General features: G+C 44.1%; 2 protein-coding genes across 2 annotated transcripts; one reads left to right on the top strand and one right to left on the bottom strand.

Moving 5' to 3' along the window:
• Positions 1 to 158: 158 nt before the first annotated feature.
• Positions 159 to 4,084, bottom strand: rab33ba (RAB33B, member RAS oncogene family a). Its single transcript, XM_080501724.1, has 2 exons — positions 3,778 to 4,084; positions 159 to 2,456 (listed from the first exon to the last, which is right to left on the bottom strand). The coding sequence occupies exons 1-2, from the start codon at positions 4,003 to 4,005 to the stop codon at positions 1,959 to 1,961; spliced, it is 726 nt and encodes a 241-aa protein (XP_080357850.1). The 5' UTR covers positions 4,006 to 4,084; the 3' UTR covers positions 159 to 1,958.
• Positions 4,085 to 5,302: 1,218 nt separating this feature from the next.
• Positions 5,303 to 16,391, top strand: hspa9 (heat shock protein 9). Its single transcript, XM_080502753.1, has 16 exons — positions 5,303 to 5,634; positions 7,277 to 7,335; positions 7,422 to 7,509; positions 9,110 to 9,291; positions 9,399 to 9,523; positions 9,597 to 9,670; positions 10,472 to 10,578; positions 10,676 to 10,838; positions 11,628 to 11,720; positions 11,800 to 12,009; positions 12,551 to 12,778; positions 12,861 to 13,083; positions 13,856 to 13,950; positions 14,026 to 14,118; positions 14,294 to 14,434; positions 15,809 to 16,391. Exons 1-16 carry the CDS (start codon positions 5,554 to 5,556, stop codon positions 15,893 to 15,895), a joined length of 2,049 nt encoding a protein of 682 aa, XP_080358879.1. The 5' UTR covers positions 5,303 to 5,553; the 3' UTR covers positions 15,896 to 16,391.
• The last annotated feature ends 2,251 nt before the right edge of the window (positions 16,392 to 18,642 follow it).

Raw genomic sequence — 18,642 nt, 5'->3', positions numbered from 1 at the left:
TCTACACTGTTAAAACTTGTTTATTTTATTTAATAAAGGTGAATTGAACTGTGAAGGAGAGAAGACTCGGTGTGGCTTTATTTGAATGCTCTGGGTGGTTTTATTGCAAGCTCGCGTTTGTCAGTCCTTCACGTTTCCCTGGGAAGTTGTTTGCAGGAGGTCGGACTGCGGCTTCAGTGGACCAAAGTAAGGCAAAGAGACAGAACAAAGGACACTTGCAGACAAAGCAAACCCCCACGCCATGTCCATCCTGACACTCGGTAACATGCAAACCACAAGCAATCCGTTGGATGAAGATTTTTTTTCACTCAGATTCCCTTTAAATCCTTCTATAGAGTCCCGCTGCTATTGAACAAGCACACACATGAAAAAGACTTGACATAAAAACATAAAAAACATTTTTTTTTTTAAGGCTGCAATACTTGCTTATGGCCACTAGATTTTGAATTGGCTTCACATTTTTCATGTTAGCTGTTAGCCGATTAGCTCGTGCTTACAGTTTTACAAACACACTCAACTTGATTTGTCGCCCGCCCCCATCTGGCTATTTGCAGTATAAAATCCACTCCTTTTAGCATTAATATGATCAAAACACGCCAGATCATTTTTTTTAATGTTTTTTCTCAGTTTCAAACTTACACACATTTCTACTTTATGTGCAGGGAAAGTATAGAATTTTATTTTATTTTTATCCCTTTTCCCCCGTTATACTTTACAGCATTGTTGTAGTTGACCACTAACTAGCCCGTCAAACCTTATTTTCTCTTATTGATCACTGTGTAATTTGAATTCACTATTTCACGAAATAAAATTACTAACGCTAGCTTCGGCGAGACCTGTTGACTTTGAGCTTGAGCGTAGCATCATTTGCTTTCATTATTCGTACTATGTACCGAATGTTTTGGCATTTCGCAACTCCTAAGAATTATTTAAATTATTTTAGCACTTTTTCCTGAAAACATGAAAGATACATGAAGGTGAACTTCAACCTCGAGATTTCATGCGAGCTCAATGCTCAGCTCTGTTCAGGGTTTGACCTGTATAGAATTATTTAAGTGTGTGTTCGTTCCGACAACATTTTAAAAGCTAAAAAAGTTCCATCAGTAATACTGCTTGGTGGAGGTCTGGCTGCTGAGAATGAACTAACGTGGTTTCAGTTCGGATCATTTAATATTGTAGTGAAAAAAGCAGTGTTGGCAGACTATGAGCTCTGAAACTCATGAGAACACAGAAGAGGAATTGAAAGAAAAGACGACAAGTTACCTGCTAAAATTTGAATGAAGACGACTTGACTAGTGGAACAGCAATGTGGAACTTTTTCTTTTTGGAGACATTTCTTCTGTTAGTCAAATACAATAGAGATGAAGTTTTTCTGAATTACTATCTACTGTTGTCATACAGTGACATGTAGTGGCCCGAGATGGTGTGTACTGGTGTATCAAGTCCAGTGACGACCAAATGAAGCTTCATGAATCACTGTCTTTAGTTTCTGAAGCCACGAGATGGTACCCTCTGTTCAACAAATGTTTGAAGGCACATTTCACTGCCAGTCTTTCAGACTCGATCTTTAAACCAAGAGCGCCATCTGGTGGAGTCAGACAATATAGAAAGTGATTCATGACGCTTCATTGAAGCTTCATTTGGTCATCACTAATTAAGTCACATAAGCAGCCGAACAACTTAAAAAAAAAGTGACTTAGTCATGAATCATAAAGTGTTGTTGTGTGCTTGCCTGCCCCCTGCAGGAAGGTGTGTGTATGTGAATCATACATAGGATTGGATTGTTCAACCACATTTTTCAAAATCATTTCCACAAACCATTAATTACCCGAAACAACAATCAGATTGGAAACGGTCACATATAAAGTCAAGCACAGGCATGTAGTGAAAAGCCATATTCTCTCCATCCATCCTCTTTATGTCCATCCTACGAGTCCCGCCCCCCCCTTCCTCCGTCCTCAGCAGCTGCTGCAGCCCCAGCTCCTGGCTCCGCCTCCTCCATCCTCCCGCCCCCTGCTGCTCAGATTGACAGTGACTGCCGCCGCCTCAGCAGGCTGGCTGAGCACTAAGGGCTTCTGGGACTTCAGCTTGTGAGCCACCGTCATGAAGATGGCCTCCACGTGGTCACTGTTCCCGTGGCTCCCCTCCCCCTGGCTGCCGGGGCTCTTGGCCGACGTCTCGAACAGCGGCATGGAGTGCGTGTCGGCGAACTGCTGCGCCACGTCCGTGCCCACCTGCACCGAGTCCTGGAGGTCGCACTTGTTGCCCACCAGGATGCGCGGCACCTCGGAGCCCAGCGCGTGCTGCTTGCACTCCTCGATCCAGGCGGGGAGGCTGCGGAAGCTGGACGCGTTGGTCATGTCGTAGACGAAGACCACGGCGTGCACGTTGCGGTAGTAGTGCTGCACCATGGACTTCCTGAAGCGCTCCTGGCCTGCCGTGTCCCACAGCTGGATCTGTGGGGGAGGGAGGAGGCGGGTCAGATCTGGATGTAAAACCACAATCAGACCCCGTTTACAAGATGCACACATCGGATTTGTGTTCTCGGAAAATCTTGTAGTTAGCATGTACGGCCACTAGTGGGTGCTGTTGTTTGTTTTTGTTATGAAGTTGTGAACATTTTCATCCCCAAGTGAACCGAGTTCCTGGACGTTCCAACGTTTGAGGTGAAAGCGCATCGTTTCAGAAAGGTTTTATGTTTGCACAGTAAAGTTTTGAAAACAATGTAGTTAAGTGTGTCAGGCCATGGGTTGGGGCTATTGGTTGGTTTTGTAATGAAACCACACACACATGCACAGAGAACAATACACCACAAACAAGTTATGGCCAAATGAATCTAGAGGCTGGAAGACTTCAACATTAACAATGGAAGTACACAGACATTCATATGAACCGACAACCAAGTTGAACTGTTATCACAGTGACTGTCAACTATAAAGCTATCAAATCCAGGAGAAGATGGACTGAGAGTCATGACACTCTGGAAGAGATATTGTTATTGTCCACCTCCTGAGCATGTGCAGAACAACTAGTTACTACGACTGAGGTGGGGATGACCTGTAGCAGCGTTTTGGAAAGGTTTAGTTCTACCCCATTTACATGGAGACATCGTTGTCGCGTGAACGGACGCCCAAAACACAATAGAGATTTTCGGTGTTGCCTCAGGCAGATCAACTTCACTAAACATACTTAGAAAATGTATTTGATATTTACAAGTGTGTTTAATGACCACAAAGACAAAACTTCACAACGTGCGCCAATCAAATGACTGGAAATTGTTAAATTGACAGCTAACTTTTTGACAAATCAAAATTGTTTGATTGCACTTATAGGTTAATAAAGGATTCTGTAAATATCACGACTGCTGCTGTATTTCTGGTTTAGGATCTATATAATGTAAAAGTATTTAGAGTGTAGTACTTTTAGATTATGATCAACGTTTCAACAGCCTTTATGTCCTGCTGGTTGGTGTATTTCGTCTTCTTGGTGTCTTGGTATCAGACTGGTTTTGAAAGAGATAAGGCCGCAAAGGAAATCAGATCAGTAGTGTCAGGTTTTGTTAAACGAATCCTCTCTTAACGTGGATTAGCAGATTTCTCTAAAAAACAGATCAAGGTGTAAGTGTGATGCAAAAGATCTACAGTTATTGTGCCACTGAGCAGAACATCTGCACTGGTTCAAGCTCCTGTCAAGAGTCCAGGACCTCCAGTCACAGAGACCAGGACCTCCTGCTGATGGGTGTGGATGCTCCGGGTGGGTGTTTCCTCCAGTGCCCACCTTGATGGTCTCTCCGTCGATGTCCACCAGCTTCTCCCTGAAGTCAACTCCAATCGTGGCCTCGGTCTTGTCGGGGAACTTTCCGGCGCAGAAGCGGAACGTCAGGCACGTCTTCCCCACCCCGGAGTCCCCGATCACGATGATCTTGAAGATGCGGGTCCTCGGCGGGGGCAGTGTGGCGCCGGTGAGGGAGCCGGCGGGTGCGGCCGGGGGGGCGCTGTCCGACATCTTTGCCCCGGTCAGTCAGTGGCAGCAGTTATTGATCCCAGGCGTTTATTTTACCTCTGTCCGCCATCAGTATCCTCTTAAAACATCCGGTCCAATAAGTCTCGTACAATCACGGACACAAACTGTATTCTCGCGAGATGTAACATTCACTGTCCTGTGAGGACCCTATGTAAAATTAAATGCAAAACTCGTCTTTTTTTTCATAGTACATGTGTTTTTAGCTTTATTTCACCTCAACCGTGAAACATTTCTCAAAAAATATATCAACAAGATCAATGCATACAGTTAAATTTCCATTCTTTCAAATGTAATACAATTTCACCTTTTAGATTGTTTTATAGGATTCCGTTTGCATTTCTTTCGATTTTTTTCATGACGTTAAGATGATAAAGAGACACAAAAAGTAAAAAAAAAGTTTTTTCCTCTGTTGTAATCAGTTTTTCACGGAATCTGCACGAATATCAGTTCAATCTTTTATGTAGGGTCAGGTAGAGCAGTAATGAAGAGTGGATGAAATTGTTTGATGAATTGGTATATGTTATTATTTTAATAGGCACCACTTTGTCTTAGAATTAGATATACATTGTATTGTTATTACCCCCACTTCTAAACAGACAGAACACATTGTCTTTTTTATAAAATTACATCTTGGTGATGCAAACATAAAAATCTGAACAGGGTCACCCTGCTGTATGAGGAAATCTGGGATGAGATTACGTCAGCTTGTTTAAAGATTTTGATAAATGGAGCATTCACAGCCGATTGGAGTCTTCTTTCAAATATGTGGCTTTAATATTTGACACTTTGTTAACATGGACATGTACAGTGATTTTACACGAGAAAACAGAAAAGCGCAACGAAATATCTTTAATACCGACCTTGAGAATATTAACAGGGGGAAATCAAACAAGCTGCTTCAGGATCAGAGTAAAGGTGTAATAATATTATATTTGAGGCAGAAGCAATAGCAGAGTGTAATAACACACAGGTAAATTCATTCAGCATCGTCACTGATGTAACGCACGCGAAACCTCCCCCGTTACATCATGACCTTCACATTGCCCACTGCCTGAGTCTGTCTCACCATCGCCAACATGAAAAAATATGCACAAACTAAAAAGTATACGTCGCTACTAAATTACACACAAAATACATTGTTATTACATTATACGCTATGGAATTATCATATTTAGTTAATGAAACTAAACTATTTTTGTTTTGTTTTTTCTGGGCGAACACTTCAGGCAGTATTTCGACAGCTCATTTGAGGGGTCCTAGAGCCGTGCATGGTGCTGCATGTGTTGGATAATTCCAGAAAGAGCTCCACAGTTCTCCGCTCGCAGACTTCCAGCCGGTCAGCTGCAGTGACCTACTGACACTCAGACGTCCAGACACACACGGAACCCACGCCGCTCCGCTCCGCTCCGAGCTCCTCTGTCCTGCTCTCACCGCGGTATTTGACGTCCCACAGCGCGGCTCTTCGCTCGTTCTCCATTCGTCTTTTTTTCCCAATAGTCCTCGGGTTAGCTCGTTAGCTCACCGGTCAGCATGTTGAGTGTCGCCAAAAGCGTTTCAAGGACTCTCCCGACAGGGAACTGCGCCAGAACCGTGTCCTCCCTGGTGAAAAAGGTAAGTCCCAACGATTCGTGCGTCAAATATTTATCGTTATTGTTTTAACGCGCTGCGTGTCGCGTACTTGGATAGACTTGACAGCTAGCCGGTAGCATGCTAGCATCAAATCGCCTGATTTGAAACTTAAAACGTCCGGGCCTTTAGCAGCTAGATTATGAAGAGTGACACTTCGGGCATTTATTTCTCCTCATTTCTACAATTTATGTATCCACCAGAGTCGTTTGAGTTTGGCTCTTGCGTAACGTCATGTGTTTCTGGCTAAGCTAATGTGACGCAGGTTTCGGTCACACGTGTGTCCTCCGTTTTCTTCCTACCAGCCCTTTTAAACAAGTTAGTTTTCGGTACTCTCCACCTGTCCATGTGTGTTTCTTGTCGCCAGGAGACTGTGTGCAGAGATCAACTCTGTGACCTTCATTGAGGTGTCCCCACCCCCAATATGCTCACATTCTGTTCCCAAGTCCAGTCCGCACACACTCCACTTTGATCCATTTCACTTAGAAACTTCATCCATGTCCACACGTGTGTATAATCCGGACACGAGTGTACTTTTCTTGGAAACATTGGAAGGTTATATTTTGGCACATTAACCTGTTTCCATCGTGAGTTTACTGATGTGTTGGACATTATCTCAGCTTGTGATGAATGTGTATATTGTTTTACGTCACAAGCACATGTCTTCAATAGAAACACATCTCAGAAAGAACTAGTTTGTCAATGATTTCTACACTCAATGTATGCCTCGTTTAACCCATGTTTAGTACCATTTAAAAATAATCATTTGAACATTATATACATTTCATTGTTTTCACCCTTGTAAGAAGAGTAAAGCAAAATTTCTTTCTCATTCAGTTCTTATGAAGACACTTGCATAATGATATTAATAATGGTTACTGAGTAAAGCTTTGTCCAATTAAACGTAATCCAAGTTTTTAACTGCATGGCCAAAGCTTTCACCAAGTCATATCTTGGGAACGTTTCACTCAAAAACTTAATTTAAAAAGCCAGACTGTGATACTCAGTCATGTGTATTCAGTCTTGTAGAAGACTAAATATTTTTGATCAGTAGATTGATGCGACTTTACTCAGACTTTATTGGTGTGCTAATTCATACTCTTCTTGTTCTGCACATTTCCCCAGTTCAAAACACTGAATACATCATCCTTTTGCAAGAAATCCCACTTCAGCAAGGGGAGACATTAATACACAGGACGAGAGACTCCTGTGATGAAAGGTGTAAAGAAAAAATATTTAGACATGTAATCTATTCTATTATATTTAGACTGTTTTTGGTCCATCCGTGGAACCGCAGAGACAAGACACAGTATCTTTTATTCTTTCACAAGTGTTTTTGAGCCAATCTGTACATGTCTTGACTTCTTTGTGTGCTCCCTCCTTTTGTCCACTTTTTTTTAATGACTTATAGCCTCGTTTGAAATTAGATTAACTGCTGAGACAAAGTTACTCTGTGATTAGACTCACAAATGCTTCATGCATGTTGGTAAACGGTTCATTTAACTGAAGCAGGACAGCTCGATTGTGGTTTAGTCTGGTCATTTCCACAGTGGTGAACTTCTTCAGTGTGTCGGTAATGGGAGGAAAGCTGCCTTAAAACAATTGCCTTGTGTCTATCTGTTTCCAGGCCTGCTGGAACGGCTTCCAGCCAGAAGCTCTCCGAGCTCTGTCCAGGAGGGACTATGCGTGAGTATTTCCATCATGATATAGTTGGGATCTTTGAGGATCATACAGTGAATCATTGACGTGATGATTTGTGACGCATGTTTCAGGTCTGAAGCCATCAGAGGAGCCGTCATCGGCATCGACCTGGGAACCACCAACTCCTGTGTGGCCGTCATGGAAGGGAAGCAGGCCAAGGTGAGCAGCAGATCTCTGACAGGGAAACTTTAAAGACCTTTAAATTCTTTACACAGCAGGACCTCGCATGTCAACACATTTGTGACAGCAGTGGTGTGTAGAGCAGGGGCGTCTAACATGAGGCCCGTGGGCCAAAACCGGCCAGCAAGAGGCGCTGATCTGGTTAAACCATCAACCAAGTTGTTAAAAAAAAAAAAAAAGTGTTTTTAAGAAATTTCTTAAAATGCACAATGTAACACCTATAGGTGAGGTTTTTGGGACGTTTCACTATATTTGGCACCGTCCGATTGATACTGCTAGCACAGCTTGGTTTGGCCTTCTGATCTGTCTTTTGGAAGAAATTGGTCATTTGTATTACATTGATAAAATGAGCTGGCTTTCTTTGTTTGAGATATGATTGGTGTTCCTGGGTATTTTTGGGACTTTGTGTGATTTGATCGTATGTCTGGATGTTGCTAACTAGACTTCCTTCTTTGAGAGAAACTTGCGAATCGAGCTGAATTGCTTTTGGCTGCAAAATTCAAGAAAATAACCTTTTCAGCACGTTGATGTTTTGATGAAGATTTCTGAGGTGGAACTACCCCGATTATGTGTGTGTGTGGTTATGAAGTACACAGCGGCTCCTAATGCTCTCACTCTTTGTGCTCCTGGATCATCCACATCCTCTCTCTGAATTAAACCACTGTCTGATGTGATGCTGTTCAGGCGTCCCACCTCGTTCCTCATTGGGACCACTGCTCTTTTGCTTTTCAAAATTTACTGAGGACCTTATTGTGTTTGTGGCCTTTGTGTTCGTTCTACCATTCCTTGTGGGTTTCCATAGTTGCTGTTGCACCTTTGCTTCGACCTAGATTAAATCTTGAATTTGTTGAATGACAGTGCCTCATTTACTTTTTATTTTGGCATGATCTCTATGCATTTTAACTCTGAAGACAATTGCAGTAATAAAATTGCCCTTTTGACAATATATTGGATGTCTGCAGTCATTCTTAAGTGCATTGAGAAAAAAACAATAGACAATCAAATCGTAACTCGTATTTTTCTTTTAAAAAACATTTAAAGAAAAAAATGTTTGGGGGGGGGGCAAATCGCTCCTCCCAAATTAACATCGATGCATAACCTCCTTTAATGCGAATGTGAAACATGGGGTGTGTATAGAAACTGATTGCTTCTGCTGTCAAAACTGTAACACTGGAGGATTTTGCTACTTCTCGGGAAACGTTTTCTCTCACTTTGTGCGTCACATGAAGAACGTTTTTCTTAAGTCTCGCACAGTTTAATATATTTTTGAAGCTTCTCCAGCTTCCAGTCACAGGCTTCTTCTTTGGTTTAAAACAGGAAAAATTGCTGCACTTCAGGTAAAAAAAAAAAAAAAAGTTTGTGAAGTTTCAAACACCTGTGACCTACTTGTAAATATTTAGGACACACCCATCCAGAGGTCGGTGCAGCTGCTGCTTTCTCTCCTGTTAAAATCCAGGTTTTTTTTCTCTCTCCATAACAACACAGATCATGAAGTAATACGTGTGCATACCATGCATCATATGTTGCAGTGGGTATGAATTTAGAACAGCAGTCATCTGAAGCTCCGTGTGTTGTCCAGGTTCTGGAGAACGCTGAGGGTGCTCGGACCACGCCCTCCGTTGTGGCCTTCACAGCAGAAGGGGAGCGTCTGGTGGGCATGCCCGCCAAGCGCCAGTCCGTCACCAACCCTCAGAACACACTGTACGCCACCAAGAGGTTGATCGGCCGGCGCTTTGATGACGCCGAGGTCCAAAAAGACATGTGAGTGCTTCTCTTTCCTTCAGACGGGTCTGGAGGCACAACCTCACGTCTCCACTGTCTGAACGGTTTATGAACATTCTCTTTCTCTCCTCGTCGGTCATCCGCAGGAAGAACGTCCCCTACAAGATCGTGCGAGCATCAAACGGTGACGCGTGGGTGGAGGCTCATGGGAAAATGTACTCTCCCAGCCAGGCTGGAGCCTTCGTTCTGATGAAGATGAAGGAGACTGCAGGTAGGAAGGCTTCAGCTTTGCCTTCCTCAGGTTTTTAGAAGAAAGAAGTTTGACTGAATGCTTTTTGTTGTAGAAAGCTACATGGGAACCAGTGTGAAGAATGCTGTGGTCACTGTACCCGCCTACTTCAATGATTCCCAGAGACAGGTACACACATACACGGATTAAAATCACACACTGTTGCATTTTTACCCATTGTATGACTTTAAAGCTAATGTTATATTGTTAGCAATGAGGTCGCTACCTCAGTATCATCTGCCCTTGGTTGCTCAATTCTGGTTCTTAGTAAGGATGCACCAATACCAGGTCTGATACTGAACAACGTACTTGTGAAAGCACCCCCATACATACAAGTATCGAATGACGTCGTCTGTCAGCAGCAGATAGACGAGAGAAAACAGGCAATGTCAGCAGTTTGGAGATTATTTAATATAAATTAAACGGATGATAAATTATGTTCTGTGAAAATATCAAGAGGAGGAGAAAGTTTCTACACCAGAGACGTTTGGACCAGCAGAGTTAGGCCAATGTCACTCCTTAGTTTAACTGCTCAGTGGATCCAGGAGGAGTTTACTCAGCTGTGCTGGATGCTAAAGGGTTTCACAGGGTTCATAGACCAGCGATGTTACACATGATTAAAGTAGGACTGATACACCCATTAGCAGCAAGCTCGGTCTGTCAGCCTTACAGTCTACAGTACACACAGCGCAGTGTGTAGATGAATGCAAACCACAGATCCTAACCTAGCAAGTAGCTAAGGGTTAGTCCTCCCACTTGTACACATCCTTTTAAAAAAGGGAATCTGTGAAGCCTTACTTCATAGTGCTCATTTTTATTTTCTGAAATGGTGACACTCAGTGGACAAGTTAAGAACAGCACACACTCTTAAACGTGTCATTTGGTGTTTTCCCATTTAGTCTCGTCATGTTTGATTTTTCTTTCCTCCAGGCGACCAAAGACGCAGGTCAGATCGCCGGCCTGAACGTCCTGCGTGTGATCAACGAGCCAACAGCTGCTGCTCTGGCGTACGGTCTGGAAAAAACTCAAGACAAGATGTGAGTGGAAGAGGAACATCTCTGCATGATAAACGAATGTTTTAATGGAGTTCAGGCAGTTACATTTAGGTTTACTCTCCTGTGTGTGTGTGTGTAGTATTGCAGTGTATGATCTGGGAGGTGGAACCTTCGATATCTCCGTTCTGGAGATCCAGAAAGGAGTGTTTGAGGTCAAGTCCACCAATGGTGACACCTTCCTGGGAGGAGAGGACTTCGACCAGCACCTCTTGCAGTACATCGTCAAGGAGTTCAAGAGAGAGGTATGTATGTGGTCGGGGTGCAACGGTTCTCTGTAAAATATTGAACCATGTGCTGCCTGTGTCCCTCCCAGTGAGTTGATGTCTAATCACTGTTAATGATTGCGCTCAGCATGGCAGAGGTAAAGTACTTTGTATGTATGTTCAGACTGACTCAGTGCGCAGATAGATGCAGCAATTCCTCATCCCTTTGTGAAAGTTCAGGCCTGAGCAGATGGATGTTGTTGTCCAGGAAGCGACGATAGACAGAAACGGAGCTGGAAGAGCAGGTCGTTGTTAGCTTTTAGCCTGCTCACCACCTCCCTCCCTTTATTTTGCCTTCAGGCGCTCTGCTGTCTACTTCTGTGCCGCTGTGTCCTAAATTCTCTGTCTTTTAGGAGTCACATCTCCCCAATGCTGCCTTGACATGTCGTTCAGTCTTGCGTTACGGTTCCTCAGAAAAGGGAGGTCCTGAATGCTGTATTTTCACTGGATCATTTCAGTTTCACTGTTGATGCGACCAGGGAGTGAAAATGGTTTACATAAAAATCACTGCCTATAAATGTTGCTTGTAATGTCCCATAATTAAAAGGCATTATGAGCATGTATCAGTCACGTGAGAGTCCTGAGGTGACACTTTCTGGAAGTTGAGGACTTGAGAAGGCAACACCAGTGAAAGAACAACTTGACCAAAACCGATTTTCCGACAGCCGTTGGCTTGCAGTACCGTTGTGCCCCTAGTGGAGCGTGTGAGCAGGTCAGCGTGCAAGTTTCCCTGTGGTGTGGTTGATCCTCATCTGTCTCTCTGTTCAGTCGGGTGTGGATCTGATGAAGGACAACATGGCCGTCCAGAGAGTTCGAGAAGCTGCTGAGAAGGCGAAGTGCGAGCTGTCGTCGTCCCTGCAGGTAATGAGAAGCGCTGTTGGGATGATGTTGGCAAGAAGTGGTGTGACACCGCTCACACGTTCTGTCCCCTCACTCGCAGACCGACATCAACCTGCCCTACCTCACTATGGACGCCTCGGGGCCCAAGCACCTCAACATGAAGATGACCCGCGCTCAGTTCGAGGGCATCGTGGGCGACCTGATCCGCCGCACCGTGGCGCCCTGCCAGAAGGCCATGCAGGACGCCGAGGTGTCCAAAGGAGACATCGGAGAAGTGCTGCTGGTGGGAGGCATGAGCCGTATGCCCAAGGTACGCAACACGGACCTGTGAGGACGAAGCAGTGAACACAACTCAAAACACACCAGACTGAGCTTCTTATCTACATGACGCTGCCTCAAATATGTAAGACTATCACCTTATTTGAACATTGTTGTATTTAAAAAACAAAAACAAAACAGTTGATCTCTTAACTATAAAAAAAAAAAATACTTGACACAGACTTCCTCCCCCAGACTTCTTCATGTCCTTTAAATGAAGTCATGGACATTATTATCAGAAGCTTCTTTAGTGGTGGATTATGACCTCTGGTGGACAGACATGGGATTACACTCGACATTTTATGAATTAAAGCTGCTTCAGTTTGAATTTAAAGATAGTTTGGACTTGTTCTGATGTTTGAGTCTTTTCTAAACATGTGAGCCACATCGATGTTCATCCAGAGCAGGTTTTAGGACCTGGAGCAGTTTTTGAAATCACCCACCTCCTAAAATTTTGTTGAAGTCGGTTTGCTTCAGAAATGTCCCCATCTTCCCTCGATGGAAGCTTCATGAGGTTCTCGTGGCTCGTGCAGGTCCAGCAGACGGTCCAGGACCTGTTTGGCCGCGCCCCCAGCAAGTCCGTCAACCCGGATGAGGCGGTCGCCATCGGAGCCGCCATCCAGGGCGGCGTGCTGGCCGGAGACGTGACGGACGTGCTCCTGCTGGACGTCACGCCACTGTCGCTGGGCATCGAGACCCTGGGAGGAGTCTTCACCAAACTCATCAACAGGAACACCACCATCCCCACCAAGAAGAGCCAGGTAGGAGCCGCTGCCCCCGCCGGGATGTCGACTTAACATTGAGCTCGGTGTGGACTCACGGCGTCTCCGTTTCCTCCCGCAGGTGTTTTCCACCGCGGCCGACGGGCAGACTCAGGTGGAGATCAAGGTGTGCCAGGGTGAGAGGGAGATGGCCGCAGACAACAAGGTGCTGGGTCAGTTCACGCTGGTGGGAGTCCCCCCGGCCCCCCGGGGAGTCCCCCAGATCGAGGTCACCTTCGACATTGACGCCAACGGCATCGTCCACGTGTCGGCCAAGGACAAGGGCACGGGCCGCGAACAGCAGAGTGAGTGAAGCGTCTTCTTTCTGGGGCTCCTCGGGTGCATCCCAATAGTCCCTTCCGTCGACTTTCTTATCTACTTTTCCTTAACCCTTGGAAGTGGTTAAGTGGCAGCCATGATATGGAACGTTCAAATTCTCAATAAGTTGAGGAAAGGAGGCTCAATGCTTCCTTTATAACCTCCTTTAGCCTAGGAAACACTGATGCTTCCTTTACCAAAAGAGGCGAGCTCATGCTGCGCCACAATCCCTTATGGCCACAAAATTTAAAGGGACCCGTTAATCCGAGTGTTCACGGAAATTCATGATGACTCACCGCAGATCATGTTAAATTCCCCATGCAATAATATACCTTAAACAACTTTAAATAATCTTAACCCAGATCCAAACTATGAACGTTATGCAGAAGCTGTGAAACGAACACTGTAAACTTTTTGTGCAGCGTATTCTCAGTTTGATTGGTTATTTATTCACCTGCCAACTGTGTGGTATTTGACACGTCAGTGGTTAGAAGGGAAAAGTGATATAAATGCACTTTTTCTACTCCGTTTCTCACCATAATTAACATCACTTACCTTCGCTGCTGATTGACTATTATTACGTCACCAGTGTTTCACTAACTCCTTTAGGAAGCCTCCCAACACCGTTTCTTAACCCCGTGATGTCATCCACGGGTTTAAGGAAAAGTGGATAGGAAAGGAGAAAGGAGGGACTATTCAGATGTGCCCTTCATTTCAGTGAACCCTGGAGAGTCTTAACCTCCTCTTCCTCCTCCTCAGTCGTGATCCAGTCCTCTGGAGGCCTCAGCAAGGACGACATCGAGAACATGGTCAAGAACGCTGAGCGGTACGCAGAGGAGGACCGCAGGAGAAAGGTCAGTCTGGAGACCACCTGCTCTTCCTCCAGGCAGTGAAGTCAGAACTCCTCACCTCTTTCTCTTCTCCTGCAGGAGCGAGTGGAGGCAGTCAACACAGCCGAGGGCATCGTCCACGACACAGAGTCCAAGATGGAGGAGTTCAAGGACCAGCTTCCTGCTGATGAGGTACTCCTTCACTCTCATTATGATTATTTGAAGGGAGAAGTGCCATGATTTCTCATGCCAATTTCAGGAAAAAGTCCCACAATGTGAATTTGTCAGAAGATTCAAAAGTAATCGGGTGGATTACCCTGAATGTATGAGCTCCAGTCTCTCCTCACCGGCTGCTCTCTCCTCGCAGTGCACCAAGCTGAAGGAGGAGATCTCCAAGGTCAGGAATCTTCTGGCCAACAAGGATTCTGAGACGGGCGAGAACATCAAGCAGGCGGCCACCAATCTGCAGCAGGCCTCGCTCAAACTCTTCGAGATGGCCTACAAGAAGGTAGGAACGGCTGACACCCAGAATGCAGGCGCAGATGTTGATCATGAAGTTTGGCCGTCACACGGAGACTCGTCTTCACATGTCATGTAATCAGTCTTCAGTGGAAGCCTGGTGCAAATGGCTGGCTGGAAATATATGGAATATAAAGTTTGGTCCCCCCCACTCCCAAACACCTGAAAAGTTTGAAACAAAATAAACCTTAAATGGTACATGATGCACTGTGGACGACTAAAAATCACATTGTGACGTGATAATTTGTAGGACCAGTTGAATTGAGCAAACCAAATGCCAAATAACATATTATGGAGCAAATGTACATGTTTAAAAGCACATAACTGAACTAATATAATGATGTATACTATATATAAAGAGGTATATGAAATAAATACTCCACATACAGTCCAATTTCATCATGAGTGGGCCACACTGGTAACATATTGCTATGATAACCTCTAAATTTACACTAAAGTTTTGCTTTGTTGAGGTTGCAGTGTATGTTTTGAAGTTGTCTATAATTTTGCAAGATCACACGATTACTACTGAAAATGATTACAATCTCAACATAAAGTCAATTTTAATGACCCATTCTGCCCCAAAATACAGTGAAATGTCAAAGAAAAGAAGCCTCTAATAACCACCTTGCTTGCTGGTATGTGGGGCTGGATTGGAGCCTTTTGGGGGCCGGTTTTGGTCCGCGGGCCTTATGTTTGACTCCTGGTGTATTAAAGTGAAACTCCGAGGAGTCACAGTGGTGTCATGTTATGGGAGAGCCCTTCACTTCGGTGCGTTACCAGTTAAAACCTCCATCTTGCCTCTAATCGGGTTTCCTCATCCAAGGTTCTACTGTACACATGTTGGAGACGGCTTTGAGCAAACTGCTATTTATTCAGCCGTCTTTCAAAAATTGACCGTTCAAATGACGGCTGGAGGCTCGCTGCCTGAAACGGTGCACCGAAATGGAGCTGCTGCTACTTAAACTGGATTTAGCAGCCAAAATACTGGCTGTGTGTTCCCGCCCCCCCTATCGGAGGACGAGCTCACCATTACCTGGCCCAGTGCAGGACTCTGCTGTGAAGGTGGAGGCTTGTGGCGCTGATGTAATTTGCCTCAATTAAAGAAGGAAAAGGGGGAAAAGACAAATTTGAAGGAGCGGCAGTGAGGATTTCGGAAAGGCGGCCCGCAACTACTAAATGAATGTCGAGGAAACCCTGTACATGCAGGACTGGTGCTGGTGTCAAATTACAGGATGATTCTGCTGGTTTAGCGTGTCAAGACGAGGGGTTTTAGCAGTGAAGCCTGATCAGATTCCCGAACCTCTTCCTCTGGTCTCTTCCCCCTCTAACCTCCTGGTCTCCTCCTCCTCCTCCTCCTCAGATGGCGTCGGAGCGCGAGGGCAGCAGCGGCGGCAGCAGCAGCAGTTCGTCCGGCTCGGAGGGAGAGAAGAAGGAGGGGCAGCAGTAGACACTTTGCACTTTGTTGTCTATTGGTTGCCATGACAATGGAGGACTGTTGGGCTGGGACATGGGGACATGGGGGGAGGGGGGGGCACGTCGAGTCATTCTTACTCCAATTATATTATTCTACTGTGTTTTGGCAGTAGTAGAAGAAATCGTCTCCTTCTCCACGGTTACGTCTGTAATTTATCTGTTCCACAATCCCAATATCAGATTCTTCTTTTTGTTTTCTGAGCTTCACTTCAAGTTGTACAGTTCTTCTGCTTCATTTCGCTTCTTTTCTTCATATTCTGGAAATCTGTCCCACGTCTGTGAGGAGGAGCAGCCGCAGGAGGAGCAGTGCATGCTGGGAGAAAACCGAGCCCGGCCGTCATGTCATTCCGCTGCCACAAACTTCTCTGTATTATGTGACTTTGGCTGTGTGCCTGCCAGATAGTGATCCACAGAGGCAGACAGAAGGCAACAGGGGGGGTCGAGGAGGGTTTTCCTTTGGGGGTGGAGTTGGAAAAAAGTGATTATATTACTGTAGTGAAGAGTGAGGGTCATAACTTGTCTTTTCTAATAAAATTCAAATGACACAATGTGTGGTTATTTGTGAGAACGCTGGGTGGCTGAGAGTAAAATACGAACACGGGAATCTGGATTGAAAAATAAATCTACACATTTATTTTAGTTTGAAGTTGATCACCCGACTAAAAATAATTTATACTTGATTTCCACTTTACGATACTAATGTGACCAAAACTGGGAATGTCGCTATTTCTAATTCAAAAAGTGTAAATGGCTCCAGTGGTTCTTAAATTGTACCTATTCTTGATTAGGTACAGTGCTCCTGTTATAAGTGTTTACAAAAATCTAACTAGACTTACTGGCTGTGTAGTTAGAAAATGATGTGCTGGTTTTCAGTGTTACTATAAAGTATAACATGTTCTCAGCAGTACAGTGCTTTATGACGAATGGAGAAACTTTCACTGCTCCCATTTCCTTCATAGAGTCTGTTTACTGCAGTTTGTCATTGTTGGTGTAAACTCGGGCCATCAAACACTAGTTCGGCCGCCACATGCAGCCCAGTTTCACCTTGGAGTGGTCTGGACCACTGAAATAATTTCAGTCGTTAAACTTTAGAGGTTTTCTTTGTTGTTTCTACATGATGAAAATGTGCAATTTTCACAAAAACTAAAGTTATAGAAAATTACTATAATCACAACATGAAGCAATTTGACTGAGACCTGCACAGATCCATCAGGGGGAAGCATGGCTTCACCTTTCAACCTCCAGAGGAGACTCTTCCTCCGGGAGGATTCCTCCGTCAACGTCAAGGAGCTTAATGGACCCGTGAAAGAGACGTGATGCTGAGCAAAGTCACCACACAGGCTCAGATACATGAATGTGGTTCCTGCACAGCACTGATTGATTAATATCGACTTCTCTGAAAGTCATTTGGAGTGTTTGAATGCTGCTGCTGCTGCCATCAAAGAGTCAGGAGGATTACAAACAGAATACAAACAGAAGAGAAGAGGCAGGAAATGAGCAACTGAAAATTCAGGAGGGGAACTTGGAAGATTATCCAGGAGACATCTGCATCACTTCTTACATTTTCCACAACCACACATTTGTCTTTTTTAATAACTTGACTTTTTACTGTAACATTCCTTCAGCGAAATTAACTGGAAAGAGTATTTCTTAAACCAGACACAGTCTGACACTGACATCTAGTGGTCGCTGGTGGTATGTACAAGTTTTTCTTTTTATACTTCATTACATTTCCTCCAAAATTATCCAATACCTCAAGAAGTCAGATTTTCTTTTCAAGTAGTGCCCCTCATAGATAAAATGAAATGAAATAAAGAAACAGTGTTGTCAAAAACTGATCACACTACAGCATGAGTAACTTCTTATGTCAAATGACCATGTGGCTCTTCAGCTCCTCTCTTGCTTTTACAATATATCGCAGCAACATTTATTTGCATTCCCCAATTTAAAAAAAATGTCTGACTCTCCAGGATGAAACAAATAAATAAATTGGATTAGATAAGTCCGCTGTAGCTTTGAGGAAAAGAAAGAAGAAAAAGGGAAAAAAGAAAAGAGGAAAAATTGAATAGAAACAAGGATAAAAGCAAAAGGAAAAAAGAGGAATAAAATGGCAAAAAGGGAAAAGGGGAAGAAAACAATTTTTCCCTGCTGGTAACTATTTACCAACCAGGAGCAAACAGCAAAGAAAAGAGCTGCTCATCCAACAAATGCTCCTCATATGTGTGGCACTATTCAAATGACTTTCCAACAATAGGATATTCTTAGTCACGAGGTCACAAAGAAATATTCAGCCTTGAGTGAGAATAACCAGTGTTACATTAACTGAGCTGATAAATGTTAAACTTCATTACTTCCTGTTTTTCTTTCAAATATAAAAGCCCTTCCAATGGCCCTTTTGTTGATTAAAACAGCCCAGGCTCTCATTAATAATACAAATTCTGACAACCTTGTTAAAAAAAAAAAAAAAGCATTTCTAATGATCAAAAATCAGCTCAAAGTGCAAAATAATTACATTAAGATTTAATCCAACCACATGATCAGTGGTGTTACTGGATCATGATAAAAGAAAAATGGATGTTTGGCATGTTTTTTCTTGAGTAGTTCTCCAAAAGTGTTCATTTGGATTCAACAAAGCATTTAAATGACGTCAGTGTTCGTTGGCTTGAATGAAGAATAGCAACAATTAGCCAGCGGGCAGCCTGAATGTTTCTCCATCACAAT

The sequence above is a fragment of the Blennius ocellaris genome, assembly GCF_963422515.1.
Source record: "Blennius ocellaris genome assembly, chromosome: 9".
Lineage (NCBI taxonomy): Eukaryota > Metazoa > Chordata > Actinopteri > Blenniiformes > Blenniidae > Blennius > Blennius ocellaris.
This window is presented reverse-complemented; position numbering and strand designations above follow the sequence as displayed.